General features: G+C 46.2%; 1 protein-coding gene across 1 annotated transcript; it reads left to right on the forward strand.

Moving 5' to 3' along the window:
• Nucleotides 1–539: 539 nt before the first annotated feature.
• On the forward strand, nt 540–15,543 carry LOC147120104 (secreted phosphoprotein 24-like). Its single transcript, XM_085985656.1, has 6 exons — nt 540–684; nt 827–948; nt 4,606–4,728; nt 7,723–7,857; nt 13,662–13,712; nt 15,214–15,543. The coding sequence occupies exons 1-6, from the start codon at nt 630–632 to the stop codon at nt 15,370–15,372; spliced, it is 645 nt and encodes a 214-aa protein (XP_085841782.1). The 5' UTR covers nt 540–629; the 3' UTR covers nt 15,373–15,543.
• The last annotated feature ends 3,874 nt before the right edge of the window (nt 15,544–19,417 follow it).

The following is a 19,417-nucleotide window of genomic DNA, read 5'->3' on the forward strand; positions in this document are numbered from 1 at the left end:
CTGCGTATTTTGTTTTCCCTCTTGTCGCCTCTGGTTCTTTTACCAATTATCTTAAATCTGTGTCCTCTGGTTACCGACCCTCCTGCCGCTGGAAACAGTTTCTCCTTATTTAATCTATCGAAACCCTTCATGATTTTGATGTACCTAACAATGGAAGTGATTAGGTTGACATTGGGAGCACTTACATTCTTGCCTTCAATGAACACCTAGTCTTCCTTTTACAAAATATAAATTATTAGCAACACTTGATAACTATCAAATACAAAAAGATTTAATGCATTAAAAAAAACAGAAAGAAAATAAGCACTACCTTCGTATCTGGCCTTTTAAATGTGGGATGATCACTGCATGTTTTAATTCGCAACAGACAGATGGATAAAATATCCACATTTTTTCCAAAAGTGTTGGGTTGTTAAACTCATCAATTATCGAGTTAGCAGCAGAATGATTTCAGCCCATTTGAATGTTGTGGTTTAAAAGCCTTTGAAACATTGGTTGTGAAACTGTGAGTCATTATTTGAAGAGATCGCAGCATATAAAAAGCAATCAACGGACAAAGGCTCAGTGAGAGAGAGAGATAGAGGCATCAACCACAGCTGTTTACGATCAAAGTTTCTCACTCAGACAAGATGATTTCACTTCTATTGGCTTTTACTGCATTTCAGGCTCTCGGATACAGTGCTGGTATGTTTTGAAGTCATTTTAAAATGGCAATTTTTTTAAAATTAAGCTACTATAAGGATCTATTTTGTAAGTGTTGATTGCATTTCTCCTGGGAAAAGACAGGGTATTGGCATCACCGCATTCCTTCCTCCTTATTTTCTAGGGGTACCAATATTTGATTTCACCCCAATTGTTCAGGATGCCCTGGCAGAATCCATCATACAACTGAACAGCAACACAATCAGTGATTACTTCCTCGCTGCAACCAGTAATGAGTTGCTGCACGTAAGCATTATTTAATCTTTCTCTATCTAATTTACTCCCCTCATCTCTATGTTTTTTGTTTGGTCTACTCTCTTTCTGTCTGTCTTTTTCCCTCCCTTGTGCTCTATCTGTGTCTTTCTCTCTGTTTCTGTCACTGTCTTTGTCTCTCACTCAATTCTGCCTCTGTCTCCAGCTGTTTCTTTCCTTTGTCCTGCTATTTCTTTCTCTCTCTCTCTCTCGTTCTTTTCTGTCTCATCCCCAAGGTTTTACTGTATATCTCTTTATATCTATCTGTCCTTTATCTCTCCTGTTGGAAACAGAACTTTTAATTTATTGTGCCACTCTCTCTCCATATCTTTTGCTCTCTCTCCTTCTGTTTCTCCCTGTCTTTCTCTGTCCTTGTCGTTTGTCTCTGTGTCCCTGTTTTTGTCTTTCCAGGGTTGATTTTAAGTGTGACCAACCAAAGTAAATGGAGTGTTGTGGTCTGAAAATGACATTGGGTCAGTCGCCACCCCATTTAGGCTGATTCACCGCCTACTGCCATCTTGGTAGGGACCTTCAGATGTGCGGCCAGTGTGCTTGCCTATTTATGGTGTGAGGCCACCTTTAATATGCAAATTGTAGTTCCAAGACATAGATTGCAATTTTCAGATACAAATGGGCAGAGAGTGCGCCTTGCATGCTCCTCCCAATTGTACTAGGCATTGAGCGGCTCAATGAATGGTCCTTAAAGGAACTGCTGGAGGTTGCTCATAAAAAATGTCACAAAACCTTTTTCACCTAATTGAGGTCTTTAAAATTATGAAAGGCTTTGATAGAGTAGACACAGAGAGAGTGTTTCCACTTGTGGGGGAGAGCATGACCAGAGGCCATCGAAGTAAGATAGTCACCAAGAACTCAAATAGGGAATTCAGAAGAAACCTCTTTAATCCAGAGAGTGGTGAGAATGTGGAACTCACTACCACAGGGAGTAGTTGAAGGAAATAGTACAGATGCATTTAAGGGGAGGCTAGATAAACATATGAGGGAGAAGGGAATAGAGGGTTATGTTGATAGAGTTAGATGAGGAAAGACAGGAGGAGGCTCGAGTGGAGCATAAACGCCGGCATGGACTGGTTGGGCCGAATGGCCTGTTTCTGTGCCGTATATCCTATGTAATCCCATGTAACTATTATATTTTTGCAGGAATGCTTCTGCTGGCCCCATGAGAGTAATCCAGCCTGCTGCCGGCCTGCGTGTAGCCCCCTCTGGGATCGCCCCTCCAGGTCCCATAGGAACCGGCCAATTTCCTGGGTCTCCAACTGGTTCATGTCTCATGGCAGCAACAGTAGATGAGCAGCAGGCACACTCTGCTCACCGACTCTGCTCACCGACTCTGCTCACCGACTCTGCTCACCGACTCTGCTCACCGACTCTGCTCACCGACTCTGCTCACCGACTCTGCTCACCGACTTCCCACTTCGCGACAAAAATTAAAAATGACCCCTCTGTCTCTAACACTTTCTTTTTCTTTGCCTCAACAACCTTCAATTAGTTTTTACCTCCCCTATTTGTCTCTTTCCCTTTCTCACTGTGTTTATTTTTAAGTTGGTTTTTAATCATCCATCTCTCCTGTCTGGAACTGAACTTCAGCAACCTCAATTTTAAAATTCTCATCCTTGTTTCAAATCCCTCCGTGGCCTCGCCCCTCCCTACCTCTGTAACTTCCTCCAGCCCTACAACCCTCTGAGATCTCTGCGCTCCTCCAGTTCTGGCCTTTGCTGCATCCCTGATTTTAATCACTGCACCTCCTCCAGCCCTACAACCCTCAGTTAGCCTGACATCAGTCATCGGGAAAATGCTGGAATCCATTGTTAAGGAAGTGGTATCAGGGCACTTAGAAAATCATAACATGATTAGGCAGAGTCAACATGGTTTTATGAAAGGGAAATCATGTTTGACAAATTTATTAGAGTTTTTTGAGGATGTAACTAGCAGGGTAGATAAAGGGGAACCAGTGGATGTAGTACATTTGGATTTCCAAATGGCATTTGATAAGGTGCCACATAAAAGGTTATTACACAAGATTAGGGCTCATGGGGTTGGGGGTAATACAGTAGCATGGATAGAGGATTGGTTAACGGACAAAAAACAGAGAGTAGGGATAAACGGATCTTTTTCAGGTTGGCAGTCTGTAACTAGTGGGGTGCCGCAAGGATTAGTGTTGGGGCCTCAGCTATTTACAATCTATATTAATGACCTAGATGAAGGGACCGAGTGTAATGTATCCAAGTTTGCTGATGATACAAAGCTAGGTGGGACAGTAAGCTATAAAGAGTCTGCAAAGAGATATAGGTAGATTAAGTGAGTGGGCAGTAAGGTGGCAGATAGATTATAATGTAGGGAAATGTGAGATTATTCACTTTGGTAGGAAGAATAGAAAAACAGAATATTTTTTTAAATGGTGAGAAACTTTCAAATGCTGGTGTTCAGAGAGATTTGGGTGTCCTTGTGCAAGAAACACAGAAAGCTAGCATGCAGGTACAGCAATCAATAAGGAAGGCAAATGACATGTTGGCCTTTATTGCAAGGGGGTTGGAGTATAAGAGTAAGGAAGTCTTGCTACAATTGTACAGGGCCTTGGTGAGACCACACCTGGAGTACTATGCACAGTTTTGGTCTCCTTATCTAAGGAAGGATATACTTACCTTAGAGGCGGTGCAACGAAGGTTCACTAGATTGATTCCTGGGATGAGAGGGCTGTCCTATGATGAGAGATTGTGCAGAATGGGCCTATACTCTCTGGAGTTTAGAAGAATGAGAGGTAATCTCATTGAAACATACAAGATTCTGAAGGGGATTGACAGGGTAGATGCTGAGAGGTTGTTTCCCCTGGCTGGATTGTCTAGAACTAGGGGGCACAGTCTCAGGATAAGGGGTAGGCCATTTAAGACTGAGATGAGGAGGAATTTCTTCACTCAGAGGGTTGTGAATCTTTGGAATTCTTTGCCCCAGAGGGCTGTGAATGCTGAATCTTTGAGTATATTCAAGGCTGAGATAGATAGATTTTTGGACCCCAGGGGAATCAAGGGATATGGAGATCAGGTGGGAAAGTGGAGTTGAGGTCGATGATCAGCCATGATCTTATTGAATGGCGGAGCAGGCTTGAGGGGCCATATGGCCTACTCCTGTTCTTATTTCTTATGTTCTTATGCACCATCGACGGCCATGCTTTCAGCTGCCAAGGCCCTCCCTAAACCTCTCCGCCTCTCAAGCTGTCTCTCTCCTGCTATAAGCTGCTCCTTAAAACCTACCTCTACAACCAAGCTTTTGGTCACCTGTCCTACTAAGTGGCATGGTGTCAAAATTTGTTTGATAACGCTCCTGTGAAGTGCCTTGGCATGTTTTACTACGTTAATGGCGCTATATAAATGCAAGTTGTTGTTGTTGTTATAACACTGTAGCCCTGATTTTCCCAGCCAAGCTCGCCACTAATGATAATCCACATCAGCAGAGGAGCCTTGCAAAATTAACCCTTTGTATGTTGTAGAAACTTGTCAACTTTGCTATTTTACTTTGATGCTGGAGTGACTGAGAGTTTGTGGTCTGGGAGCTTCAGGATTTCCTTTATATTTCAAACAAGCTGGTGATTTACCTTAAAAAAATTCCATCAATAAAGTCGCATGTTTTGTTTCTCAGATTGCTCCTATAGGACCAAACGACTTCTCGGTGGATTTAAGATTTAATGCGAGGGAAACCCTGTGCCCCAAAAACAGTCAATTCGAGACTGAAAACTGCGAGCTGAACAATGACCCCTTAGCCGTGAGTATTAATTATATGTTTTTAAAATTGATTGTGTAATGTTAGTTACACAAAGCCTGACAGAGAGGGAAGCGGCAGTGGGTTCAAATCCTCTCAATTCTCAAATAATACTAAACACAAGAAATAACACCTATTAATTCAAAACTCTTCGGAGCAAAATCCGTGAGTTTCAAGAAGCTTACAATGTTTGGAATGTGTTTAATTTTTTTTTCCACATGATTTCAATGCAAAGTGCGAGGTTATCCACTTTGGCAGGAAAAATAAAAAAGCAAATTATTATTTAAATGGAGATTACAAAATGCTACAGTTCAGAGGGACCTGGGGGTCCTTGTGCATGAAACACAAAAGGTTAGCATGCAGGTACAGCAAGTAATCAAAAAGGCAAATGGAATGTTGGCCTTTATTTCAAGGGGGGTGGAGTATAAAAGCAGGGAAGTTCTGCTACAACTATACAAGGTGAGACCACCTTGAGCACTGCGTACAGTTTTGGTCTCCTTATTTAAGGAAGGATATACTTGCATTGGAGGCAGTTCAGAGACGATTCACTAGGTTAATTCCTGAGATGAGGGGGTTGACTTATGAGGAAAGGTTGAGCAGGCTGGGCCTATATCATTGGAATTTAGAAGAATGAGAGGTGATCTTATTGAAACATATAAGATACTGAGGGGGCTCGACAGGGTAGATGCAGAGAGGATGTTTCCCCTCATGGGGAAATCTAGAACTCGGGGGCACAGTCTCAGAATAAAGGGTCGCCCTTTTAGAACTGAGATAAGGAGGAACTTCTTCTCTCAGAGGGTCGTAAATCTGTGGAATTCTCTGCCTCAGAGAGCTGTGGAGGCTGGGTCATTAAATACATTTAAAGTGGAGATAGACACATTTTTGCAAGATAAGGAAGTGAAGGGATATGGGGAGCGGGCAGGGAAGTGGTTTTGAGCCCTAGAGCAGCCATGATCTTATTGAATGGCAGAGCAGGCTTGAGGGGCCAAGTGGCCTATTCCTGCTCCTATTTCTTATGTTCTTAAAGGAAGATCAGGCATGGCATATAACAGGTGGCTCATTTGATATTGCGCGTTTTACACCAGTGACTAAAATTAAATTGACCCCAGTGACTTAATTTGATGAGAAATGTGGGCTGAATAAAAGGCATGCAGGATCATACTGAAAGGTATTGGGGAGGTTTGGCTAGAATCGAGCTTTGCTTTTTATTGCTTTTTTTTTAAGACGGTCTTATCTTAAGACAAAATTATCTTAAAGCAGAAGGCAACTCTACGGATAAGCACTTAACAATTGTACAATTAATTTACAGTAGTATCAATGATTTAAAGGTAAACATTACTATAAGTAATTGCTATCAAAAGAAAGTACTATCAATTAGTCAAAAGTAAGTACTAACAATAAGTGATATCAATGGAAGCTGAGCATCTCGTGAGGACAAGATCGAGCTCAGATTTGCTGTGCAGGCTTCTGGTTTGATCTCTGCCCTGTGATGATATTGTTGATCTCAACCAGGGCACCAGTGAAGGCACCACGACTGGCCTCCATGTCCACAGGCTAGTGAGAGTTAAAAGCAGACAGGGTTCCCACATCTGATTACTCTTCAGTGCCCTCTGCCAGATGTGCATTAGTGTGACCAGCGAGTAAGGATAGAATTGGCTCATGGTCAAAAAGCCAGCCAGCACTGACCGCCTGCACTCACACATGAAGAATGACCATTTTAATGAGGTACCAGGGGGCAACTGCCACCTGTGCTATAGTATCGTAGCATCACCTTCACATGTCTATCTTTAAAAAGACCTACATGGCCAAGTATTAGTCAGTCTCCTGTGGTGTTGCACATGGCATGTTGGAGAATAGGGTTACTCTCTTACCTGTCTGCTGATTTCTGCTTCTGTCTCTGTCTTTCTCTTCTCTGCTGCTTTTCTACCCTTAACTATTCTTTTTGCTTCCCTCTCATTTTCTTTTCCTCTTTCCTTTTTTGAGTGGGCGGTGATGGTGGCATGGCCGGACATGGTGGAAACAAGAGCCACCAAAAGCTGCAGACTGCATTTTGGGGTTGCAGTGAAAATGTGGCCCTCAGCAGCTCCATTCTCATCCCCTTTCCCAATCACTTGTGCATTCCCCCACCCTCTCATTCCCATCAAGCTGCCTACCTCTCACCTTACCACATCCCCTAACCCCTCATCTTTGAATGACCCACTCCACCCCTGTATCCTTCCCTCCGACTGCTTCACTCCCACCCTTAATCCTGCACCTACTTGTTCTCACTCTCACTCACTCCCCACAAATGTGGGTAATAAGAGGCCAGAGCCTGCACCCTAAACCTGTTTTGTCGTTCCCCTCACTCTCCTATCCTCTTCCCTTCTTATTTGTTTCCCTCAAAGAAATTATTTCTGCTTTCAAAATGTATCTTATTTTAAAAAGTAATCTAGTTTCTAACATCTATGAAATGGGGTGGGGGGGTGGGGTGGCTGCATGGGGCAGAGAAAGAGAGAAACGTAGTCAAGTAGTTTTTTCTTCATTCTCACTTATGAAGATAGGAACAAGAATAGGCCATTCAGCCCCCGAGTCTGTTCCACCATTCAATTAGATCATGGTTGATCTGAACCACAGCTCCATTTATCTGCCTTTGACCCATATCCCTTAATATTCTTACCTAATAAAAATCTATCGACCCCCAGCATCCACAGCCTCTTGGGATGAGCGAGTTCCAGATTTTCACTACCCTTTGTGTAATGACTGATTTCCTTTTTTAACAAAAACAAGCACTCACAAATTACCCCAGTTTTGATTATTTCCAAAACAGAGTGCATTTATATCGTTTTTATTTGCTGTAGTCAACTGTTTGGGAAACTCTTTTTTTAAATTTGATTTCAATAATAATTCATGGCAAGATCGTGCAACTTCAATGGATTTAAGCTGAGGCTGAGCTGGCTAATCCAGCCGCTGCCATTGTCAAGTAGGTCAAATGAACTGATTCTTTTTTTATTTCTGCAGAGAATGACCACATGCCGCAGCAGTGTTAGCTATTCCTCCGGTGTGGTTGTGGATGTTTATCTACAGTGCATGGACAGCAGAGACAGAATTATGGGCAGCAGCAGTGAATCAGCCTCCTTCGAAAGTAGTGAGGAGGTAATCTTTTATTTCTAAGCTACAAGTTTATTTTGAATACCAGTTAATGTCCCATAGTATTTCTTATGGACAACATTATTTTTTGGGGGGAATTAAGCAGACCTCAGCAGCTGGTTCCTCTGACTGGGCTTCTCAAACACTGGACCCCAGACCTGCCCAATTGTCCAAGGCTTGAGTCGGCCCAGGGCTTCAACTCAATGCAAATTTTAGCTAAACTTTAAATTTTAAATGTTTACCATTATTTCAATTTACTAAGTTAAATATTCAATTTCAGCTTTTAAATGGATAGAATTATTTAGTGATTTAGTGAAAAGGTAAAGACGTTTGTTCTGGAACATGATTCCCAGCTCTGATTGGTACCTGGTAACCACATGACCAATTATAGCATGTGGTTGCCATGGATCAATCCAAAAGTCAGGAAGAACTCCACATAAAAACAAAAGCAAAATACTGCGGATGCTGGAAATCTGAAATAAAAACAGAAAATGCTGGCAAACACTCAGCAGGTCAGGCAGCATCTGTGGAGAGAGAAACAGAGTTAACAGCCACGATATTGACTGGGGCAGGTTTGGTAAGCCTGGGGTGGGGGGGGGGTAGTATCCCGGATGCTATGGAGTTTTAACTCCAGAGTGCTACTTTTCTCCTTGGCAGATTCCCTGCCCGGAAGTCAGCCTGATTGACAGGCTTGGCTTCTAGTCGAGCGGGCTGCACTCTGAAGCAGGCTGCAACTGCAGGTTGGGAACCTGCAGTTACTACTGGGAGCGTGGGGGGGGGGGGTGGGGAGTGGGGGGGGGGGGAGTGCGGGGGGGGGAGGAGTTGGGGGGGGGGAAGAGTGGGAGAGGGGGGGGAGTGGGGGGGTGCCCGATGCTCATTCCCCCGACTCCCAGGGGCCCCAATCCCTGACCTGGGTGGGGGGCGGGGGCTCCTATCCCAAGGGAGTGGGTGTGCGTGCCCAAATCCCCAATCAAGTGGGGTCTTCGGATGGGGGGGCATCTGATTGGGGGCAGGGAAGCAGGTAAGCTTGGGGAGCCGGGGGAAGCACTCCTGCTCCTCCTGGCCCATAAGCAGTACTGTAAAGGCACTTACCTTCTCCCTGAAGCTGCCCTCGCCTCCCTTAAGCTGTCGGGTTTCCCGAGGCCTGGGAACACCAGCCAGCCAGGGTTAAACCTGCAGGTTAAATCCGAGGCTTCCAGCCTCATTATCATATTTAAAATGTCAAGCTGCCACCTGGGAGCGGGTTGGCTGCCCGCTCCTCTCCCGCCTCCATTAAAACCGGAGGTCGGCAGGTTGGAGGTGGGTTGGGGTCGGGCTTGAGATTTTAAAAATGTTAACATCTCACCTGACCCCAACCCACCCATTTATGGGGGTTAAAATTACCCCCATAGTTTCAGGTTGATGACCTTTCATCAGGAAGGTTAGAGATGTAACATGTTTTAAGCACAGAGGCAGGGAAGGGGAAGGGAGGGGAACTCTACATTCATTTATCTACACAGACAGAAGCCTTCTTATTACCGGAGTGCTAAGGAATGTAATATTGCTCCAATTTTGTCATCCTATAATGGTATTGTGGCGGTACCACTGGTTGTCCCTTACATTGAGACACATAATTCCCTTTAACTTACCTTATTGTATGTTTAACTTACCTTTTGGGGCCGTTGCCCTTTTAACTTACCTGTTGGGGCCATTGCCCCTTTAAGACGCGCCCTAGCGCGCTGACATCACGTCATGTACAACGTGATGTGCGTGCGCCGGCACAGCCCGGCCTAGCATCTTCGGCCTCAACGGCCAGCCGACGGGAGCGACGCGATCTTCCGCTCCCGCGGCAAGCACCGGCACAGCCCGGCCTAGCGTCTTCGGCCTCAACGGCCAGCCGACGGGAGTGACGCAATCTTCCGCTCCCGCAGCAAGCACCAGCACAGCCCGGCCTCCCGACTTCGGCCTCAACGGCCAGCGACGCAACGACGCGCATCACGTGACTCCCTAAGCACGGGAAACGCGAACAACGTAATGACGTCACAACACAAACGTGATGACGTCATCACGCTCCCCACAGGACTGTGAACTCAGTCCTCGTGGAGTCCCCGCTGGGACAAGACCTACACCACGGTGCTCCTACAGTCAGCCATCTTACCTGCTATCTTACCTGCTGTAATTAGCCTGTTCCTGTAAATAAACAACTTATTTATAGTTCGTCGAAGTCAAACTCTCTTATTTAGTGGCGATCTACACGAACCGCTACATTGGTGACCCAACGACGTGAGTACGGGAGTTCATCAATTCCAACGCTACAATTGGTGAACCCGTATCCGTGAACGATTTTCACGGTAGCAACGTGCAGCCTGACCCTTGTGTTCCCTCAAGACGACCAACGCACAACCGACGAACAACCAAGGAACAGCAACCGCCTAACACCGATTCCACCAAAAGCGACCCCGTCTTTGCGAACGTCTTCGCAAAGGAAGCACAGCTTGGAGGTGAGCCCGTTTTTCACGAACGATTTCACAGAGGTAGAGCACGGCCAACGGCAACCGTCGTCCACCAGCGCTACAATTGGTGGGTTTGTGAACGTCTTTCACAAACGAAGCACGCTATGGAAGCATCAGCCGTTCTGCTGTCGCTACCGCAATCCAGGGAGCCACGGTTTCCCTCGTGCTTTATGAAGGAAGAAGCCCCGTTCGCCGAGAACATCGATGCGGCACAGACCACGCACGTGCTCACGGTCTCCGTATTCGACTCTTCTACCGCCACACGGATCGTCCGCCTCTACGTCCAAAGCAACAGCAAGTATACATCTCTCCAAGCGTGGGGTACAGCGTGTTCGGGCCCACAAGATCGGAGCGCGCCCTGCGGGGATACCACGAGGACTCACCCCCGCAAAAACATGAGGACGCACTCCTCGCGCACGAGGACCCATCCCTCGCGAACCAAGAGAACCCATCCCTCGTGAACACCGACGACTCCTTCTCCGCCGACGACGCACCAGCCCTTCAGCCTGCTGGTTGTGTTACCTACTACACGATTCGGCGTGAACAAAAGCGTGCCGCCCTCCCGGCTGTTTTCTCCTAAATCTACAACAGTTTCAAGTGTTGCCGCCCTCCAGGCAGAGTTTACCCTGCCCGAAAGCAACAACAACCTGGACCGTTGCTGCCCTTTATCCAGTTTTCCCTTTAGCAAACGCAAACGTCTACTGAAGCTGTACACATCGAGGACGGGTCCAACGGGCATCCTGCGGCCGCAATCAGCCACGTGAAAGTTGCTGGCCTCACCGATCACTGCTCAATGCAGCAACTCTTCACCCTCCGTTGTGTTATCGTCGTAGCACTATGGCACGCACCGTTCCGTGCGTTCCAGCCTCCCGAAGGTTTCGCTCACCTGTCGGCGAGTTCACCGACCTCACCAGTCAAGTCCTCCTGGATCGCCCGTCGGCGTTCCTGTAGATTTCGTCGGAACAAGGACTTGTTTCAACATCAACGGAGACATCGCCCACGTCCGCCTAACCTGCCCGTCACTCTGACAAGGCCTGCTGTTTCGCACGTCTCCACGGTCCTTCGCCTGATGGATACGTTTTATTCGCCACGACGCGCGTAAGGATCCGCTCACGAGCAGCATCTTCATACCTCACCTACCAAGTCGAGACAGCATGACCGCCGTGACCACCAGCTCGTCAGACCATCTCATCCTTGGACTTTCGTTAAAGCGAATTCTGGGGGGGCCTATGTGGTGGTACCACTGGTTGTCCCTTACATTGAGACACATAATTCCCTTTAACTTACCTTACTGTATGTTTAACTTACCTTTTGGGGCCGTTGCCCTTTTAACTTACCTGTTGGGGCCATTGCCCCTTTAAGACGCGCCCTAGCGCGCTGACATCACGTCACGTACAACGTGATGTGCGTGCGCTGGCACAGCCCGGCCTAGCGTCTTCGGCCTCAACGACCAGCCGACGGGAGCGACGCGATCTTCCGCTCCCGCGGCAAGCACCGGCACAGCCCGGCCTAGCGTCTTCGGCCTCAATGGCCAGCCGACGGGTGCGACACAATCTTCCGCTCCCACGGCAAGCACCGGCACAGCCCAGCCTCCCGACTTCGGCCTCAATGGCCAGCGACGCAACGACGCGCATCACGTGACGCCCTAAGCACAGGAAACGCGAACAACGTGATGACATCACAACACAAACGCGATGACGTCATCACGCTCCCCACAGGACTGCGAACTCAGTCCTCGTGGAGTCCCCGCTGGGACAAGACCTACACCACGATGCTCCTACAGTCAGCCATCTTACCTGCTATCTTACCTGCTGTAATTAGCCTGTTCCTGTAAATAAACAACTTATTTATAGTTCGTCAAAGTCAAGCTCTCTTATTTAGTAGCGATCTACACGAACCGCTACAGTATCAATTATATCATGAGCCAGAGAAAAAGTAAAGCTTCTTTCATCCTGCCCCAACAAAATGGCTTCACCCCAGCTTCAGAAGAACATATATCACAACACCAGTGTGGTATTTCCAGTTCCCACAATTGTTTTGGGACCTTGCTTAGTGATTTTCCAGTTTAGCACCAATCTGTGCTAATTTATATGTAGCTTGCTGCTGTTTTGTGCATTGTTATCTATGTTAACAGCTGCCACATCAAAGAGGCTTAGTCACAGGAATATGGGCCCTGAATTTGCGGTCGGAGGCTTCCCGCGAGCGGATGCCTCCAACCAGCAAAAAATCTACAAACTTACCAGATGGTCCCAGAGTTTCGGACACTTGCGATCCTGGGCCGCTCTGGGAACCCGCAGGTAGAGGCCCACGTATCCCAGGGGCACATGTGGTTCGCAAGCGCCCCTGGGATCACATGGGCCGGCCCAACCAATGATAGAAAGGGATCCCCATTCATACTTATGAGGATTCCATATGTACGGAACCTCCATAAGCATGAATGAGAATACCCCCAGAAATACATGAACACTTCAAATAAATAAAACAAAAATCACTTATTTAAAATTAACCAAAATGGCATTTAGTTAAATATTTAAAACAAAAATTTAATTAATTTTTTTTTTACATATTTTAAAGGGGCTGAAAATTAACTTACCTTATTGTACAGGTTTTTAAATGTATAAATTATTGAAAAATATTTATTTTTCTGTTCTTTAAAGGTCTTACGCTGCTTTATGCCTGCTTTTACCAGGCGTAAGAATTTCACAGGCAAATAGCCCAACTCTCTGACGCGGATGCCCTTTTCCTGGGGATGCGTGCAATCTTCGTATGCCTACACCTGAAACTTGCGCGGCCCCTACGGGCCCGTTGAGGTCGCAAAATGCGGCCCATAGTACTGTAGGATTAAACGCGGCTGACAGTCCATTTCGCCTGTCACAATGTTCGATCAATTCTTCCAATTGCAATCCTAGAGGAAGATTTCCTCTGTGCTTTAGGTATAGCACATCTTTATAAATGTGTTATATGGACAGATGAAATCGTCACTGTATATGCTTTAAAATACCTTAAGAATGGAAGTTTGAGAAGGTAACACAAGTCACCTCCAAGTCCAGATCAACAAAATAAATAACATCAACTGAATAAATATAGGGAAATAAAATGGAACTTTATTATTAATTCATTAACAGTTGCTCAGGACTCTGAGGCAGACCTGAGACTGTGTTGTGCGACGAATTTACATTCATCCTCTTCCCTCAGCCTCAAAACCTGATTTAAATTTAAATTTTATTTAGTTCAATTCTGACTTGAAGAGTCGCTCCCTTCCCAACATATTTTCTGCAGTTTGACTTGGACTACTTATATTAATATTTTTTATTACAGGTGAGGTTCCTAAGGAGACGACCACACTTTCAGGACGGGCACTATTCATCAGTAAGTATTAGTGACTAGTTGAAATCAATACAATCAGTAGGTGGGGATCAAATACCTGCAGCTCTTCCAGTGTACTCCCACCATAACCTCAACCTTACATTGGGATTTCCATGAGCTGTTAAGGGACGGAGCCTCTCCCTGCTTCTGCAAGGCCAGTGGGGTAAGAGGGGGCAGGGTGATGGTGGGTACTGCAAAGACTGGGGGGGGGGAAATTCAGTTGTTTGCGCCTCCCGTTATCGCCTTAAGAGGGCACTAATGGGGCGCAAAGCAACTAGCGCCCGGGCGCGGCGATGTTTGCGCCGCTCGCGAAATTAACTAGACATTTTGCAGCGGTGCTAAACACTACCGCCACGATCTCCAGCGCCCGCAGATCGTGACATCAGTCGAGCATGCAATGCCCCGGTAGCGCCCTGGACCAGATATTGAGTGGCGCCCCCTGCCTTACCGCCTGCCGCTAGCAACGACAGGGTGAGGGGAGCGTTTTGCAGTCAGAAAGGGACTGGGGGAGCGCTATTTAAAGGCGACCGCTTCCTGCCTTTTTTTGTTGGTGACATTTTGCACCACACATTCTGAGAGAGAGAGACTTCTGGAGAGTTTCAACACTGTGTGAAGGAGTTTTGGGTACTGAGCAGCACTTTGCAGGTTCATTTTGATTTGCCCTTCCTTGCTTCGCCAGTGCTCTGAGGTAGCGCCTCGCTCCTCGGCCTTTGCGCCTTAAGACAGGTGTGAAACACCTGATTTAGCGCTCCAATCCCCTCCAGGGGCGATAAAAGCCAAGTTTGCCGTTGGAGGCGATAATTAGCACCAGGCGCTAAACTTTGCGCACGGCCGATAATGGCGCCCCAAACGGGGCGATACTGAATTTTTCCCCCTGGGAGTTTCCCGTGTCCCTGGCACTAAGTGGGACTCGGTGTCAGATCGATGGAGGGCGCCTGGTGGTACCAGCCAGACTGGGGTAGAAATTCATCTTGGCCAGTATCGCAAAATGAGCGGTCTCGCATCGGTCACCTGTGATACTCATCCCCTCCCTCTAATATTCAACTCCATTGACTTCAATAGAACGAAATATTGGGCGGGGCGTATAACACGCAGTCGATATGATAACGCCCATTTGGCAATGCCATCCAAGGTGAATATCTACCCACCGTGCTGCCAGACGGAAGTATTGGGCCCCTGCAGAAAAAGGGGTACGTCTTTTTTGGCCACTGGGGCACTTGACAGTTCCTTCTTGAGTTTGTAGGTGTACTCCGCTCCCCCGGATGGCCACTGTTACCCCCTAACTTGTGGCCTCTTCAGTGAACGACCGACCCCAATGTGCCGCTAATGGCATGGGCGTTGGCCATTCCAAATAACGGAGCTCCCGCAACCTACAAAAAATGCTAGGGTCAGTGTCAGGGGTCGCTCTCCCCACCTGCCGCCCCATTACCTGTGGCTTGTCAATCTTTAAAATGGCATGATCAGTAAACAGTTTGGAAGTTAAATTCTCTTCATTCTATGCTAGAGCGACTGGGATTACCAGAATAACAAGCAAATTGCTCGGCCTCACTTGAATGATTTTGCTCCAAGGAAGACAGATACCCAGGGCAAGAATTTGAACCGAGGATTGTCCTCCAGGAGGAATCCACGCCGGAAACAGAATCTGGACTCTGGGGTTGAATAAATGGTCTTCAGAGTTCACAGAGCACACAAGTCCATACATTCACTACTTGATTTAAATGCAAGCGTTGGAAACTAAAGTGTTCTTTAAGTAATTACTGGTGATTTGTAGCTACACCCTCTTCTCATTTGTACAAGAAGTTTAAAGCATGACAATAAAGCAAACTGATTATTATGTAGAATGTCCTGTCTCTGTTTTGTGATACCTCAGCATTCTGTGATTGCTCCACAAATGGAGATTTGCGCTCCAGGCTTTGACCATTGCCCTCAAACGAATTTTCGGCAGAAAACCAACAATTCCAGTACTTAAAAATATAGCAAGGTTGTCCAAGCAGCCAGCAGTGACGAGAAGAGAAACTTGCCAGATTTCATTTTAAGACCCGTGGTCTGTAAGACCTGTTTTTTACAGTTAATGTACACTTGGTCCATGTGATCTCCTGGAGTGGCTTTGATCACCTGAGCTGTTCGGAGAGGAGTGTTCCAGATTTCTTTTCCTTACTGGCCCTGGGTTTTCTGCTTTTTTTTGCCCCTCTCAGGAGATTGCATGCCTGTGGGTGGGGGGTTAGGAAGTGTCTAGTTGCAACCTCAAACCTGGCATTAAACTCATGGTCTACAGAGCAGCAGTGATACCCGTCCTGCTGTATGCCTCAGAGACATGGACCATGTACAGCAGGCACCTCAAAGCACTGGAGAGGTACCACCAATGCTGCCTCCACAACATCCTGCAAATCCATTGGCAGGATAGGCGCACCAACGTCAGTGTTCTTGCTCAGGCCAACATCCCCAGCATCGATGCTTTGACCATGCTCGATCAGCTCCGATGGACGGGTCACATCGTCCGCATGCCCGATACGAGACTCCCAAAACAAACGCTCTACTTGGAGCTCCAACATGGCAAGAGAGCCCCAGCTGGGCAGAGGAAATGCTTAAAGGACACCTTCAAAGCCTCCTTGAAAAAGTGCAACATCCACACCAACACCTGGGAATCCCTGACCCAAGACCGCACAAAGTGGAGGAGAAGCATCCGGGAAGGCGCCGAACACCTCGAGTCTCTTTGCCAGGAGCAAACGGAAGCCAAGCGCAAGCAGCGTAAGGAGCGGACGTCAACCCAAGCACCCCACCCACCCGCCCCTTCATTCACTGTCTGCCCCACCTGTGACAGAGACTGTAGGTCCCGCATTGGACACATCAGTCACCTGGGAGTTCATTTTTAATGTGGAAGCAAGTCATCCTCGGTTCCGAGGGACTGCCTAAGAAGAAGAAGAAGTTGCAATGATCTGGGCATCATTGGGTGTGTGGGGTAGGATTGATGGACCAGCTGGTCTTTTCCTGTCCGTCATTTTCATGTGTTCGTACTTTCTTTCATTGAGTCTTCCCACAGCGTTGTGATCTCATTGGGTACAACAATGGCTATTGTGTCCACAGTGATGTCAAAATACACAGTAAAGCTGTAACCGCCTCACACATGCACACTGCCCAAAATAATGCTGGAATAAGGAAGCCGAGGTGAAGCCAGGAGATCGGCTGCTCTACTCGCTGGTAAAAGCAGGAGCTGTAGTATTGTCCCAATGCAGGAAATATCCATCCCTGCAAGGAACCAATTCATCATTCCACATAGAGTATGAAGAATAGAACAGATTAGAATATATATTAGAATCTGAAGATAAACCTGCACTATACCACAAAGGCAAAATACTGCGGATGATATAAATCTGAAATATAAATAGAAAATGCTGGAAATACTCAGCAGGTCAGGCAGCATCTGTGGAGAGAGAAACAGAATTCATGTTTCAGGTCGGTGGCATTTTGTCAAACTGTTTATATTGCACTATACCACAGTAATTTCGACATTACTTTTGGGTGCTAATTTTAACCCTAGAATTTTCTATTGCGTGGCTGAAGTGTGGCCTTCATGTCTTTTCGACTGAGGTAAAATTGCTCTGGCTGCTGTCTAAAGTGATATAAATGCACTCAAGGAGATTCCCTCTCGTAGTTTTACTGGAACTGCAAATACATTCGTAAAGCAATCTCCATGACTATCTTTAGAATGCTGCTATGGCTACCAACCAGAGCCCTCCCGCCTCTGTCAGCCACAGTAAGTTCCCCCTGGTCAGTTCCCCCAATAATTTCACTGGCATTCACTATATCAACAAAACCCAAACACAAATCAAAACAATTCAGTCGAATTATTTGTAATAGTTTGATTTTTTTTTAAAAGGTTCCTGATGGTTAGCAGAACCCACCTTGAATATAAACATTTTTTTGAAATCATGAATGATTTACACAGATGCCATAAAGTTATGAAATGTTTAATTTAATCCCCTTCCCACAGTTTGTGTTTCTTCCTGCAACATTAAGTCCGAACATTTCTGACTCACAGCAAGCTGCCTTTATAGGATCAAAGGGTAACACTATGCTGAGTCCAACAGTTTCTTAACTTATTGCAAACTCTTATTTGCTTTCACACTTTTTCTGTTTATCACTCTTGCCCCACGCCCCCCAGCCCCTCCCTCTCTAAACTTACACACAGTTCTGGAGCCTGGAAGGCAAGCAAGCCCGAACCAAGGCTTCACCGCACCGCAATTGGCAAAAAGTCCCGGTCCAAAACAAACGCCTGGATCTACCACCTAATTGAACACAAATGTTGAAAGTTAATGGGTCTGGGTTGCCAGGCGCATGTTGCAGCCACAGAGAAACTTTAATACTTGCTGTGACACTGAATCATAGAATCATACACCTGGAAATTCTGCAGGGGAGCTCTTCTGATCTCCTGCCGCAACTTTGGCAGGTGATCAGCGGATATCCCGCAGAAATGGCGTAAATGCCTGTTGTCGCCATTTCTCCAGGGTTACCACCAAAGCTACGATGGAAGATCAGGGACCCTCCTGCCCCCTATAGCAATTTCAGCACAGAGGGACATCAACCCATTGTACCGCTGCTGGTACTAGCTCCATGTCAGAGCTACTGATTCCAGACTCACTTCATTGCACTCTCCCCGTAGCTTATAAGAATGTTTTTCTTCAAGTGTTTATCTAGTTCCCTAATAGAGACACTGCGTAAGCAGTAGCTACTCTAATGTTCAGGGGCCGAAGCACTGGAATTATGAAATTATAGCTATGCAAGATATGATGAAATTCCCAAAAAGGCCTGAGATTCAAACCTCCAACTATTAACAGTGAGGAGATATTGAACACAAAGCAGTGTGTATAGCACGGGTTTACCACATCACTGAGTGTTTTGGCACAAGGTGATTCTAAGAGAAGGAAAGAGTTCTAAAGTGACCCTTTCAGCGAGCGTGCTGGTGTTTACAGTGCTGGGTTAGCCAATCACAGTGTGAATATCAATTGCCTTGTGAAGTGAACCTTTTTGCAATTTTAACTCTTACGTTAGACATTGCGAAATTCAGCAAACTGCGATCTTGTCCTTCTGTGTCACAGATATTAGGAAAGAGCATCCATGTGCACATGAAGTTTATCAATATATTCAGGACCTCTTCAGACCCCCCTGCCGCTATCCCTGTCAACCTCCCGTAACCCAAAAACTTATCCCATTTAGATCAGAGGGAAACAGATGCATAACATTGATTGATACATTTCAGATGCATAACCCATCAGAAATGTGAATGAATTCACATGCACATTTCCATGAGTGTGCTGAGAGCTTTGGATGCATAACCAATTGATCAGAATAAAAGAAATCTGATATGCAATCCTTTTGTCACCTTTAGCCTCCAACCTCTCCCTGTTGCAAATTTTTCTTGAACATTTTTCTCTCCTGTTTCTACTAAGCTCCACATTTATTGTCCTTTACTGGCCTTCCTCCTCCATCCAACTTCACTGTGTTGAAATCATACTTATTGCACCATCTCCTACTCTAACTTTCCCAAGACCTCAAGATAGTAGAATACCTCATTTTGTTCAACTTTCCTTCCCTACAATGAGAAGACTTTTAAAACCCAATCTTGGCATTGTCTGACCATGATTTATCCTGTTTTTTTCAACCTAGGTTTTTTCCTCTACGAGGAGTCTTACCCTTACACCTTAGATTCT

The sequence above is a fragment of the Somniosus microcephalus genome, chromosome 4, assembly GCF_052327205.1.
Source record: "Somniosus microcephalus isolate GS21.2 chromosome 4, FLI_Smic_1.0, whole genome shotgun sequence".
NCBI lineage: Eukaryota > Metazoa > Chordata > Chondrichthyes > Squaliformes > Somniosidae > Somniosus > Somniosus microcephalus.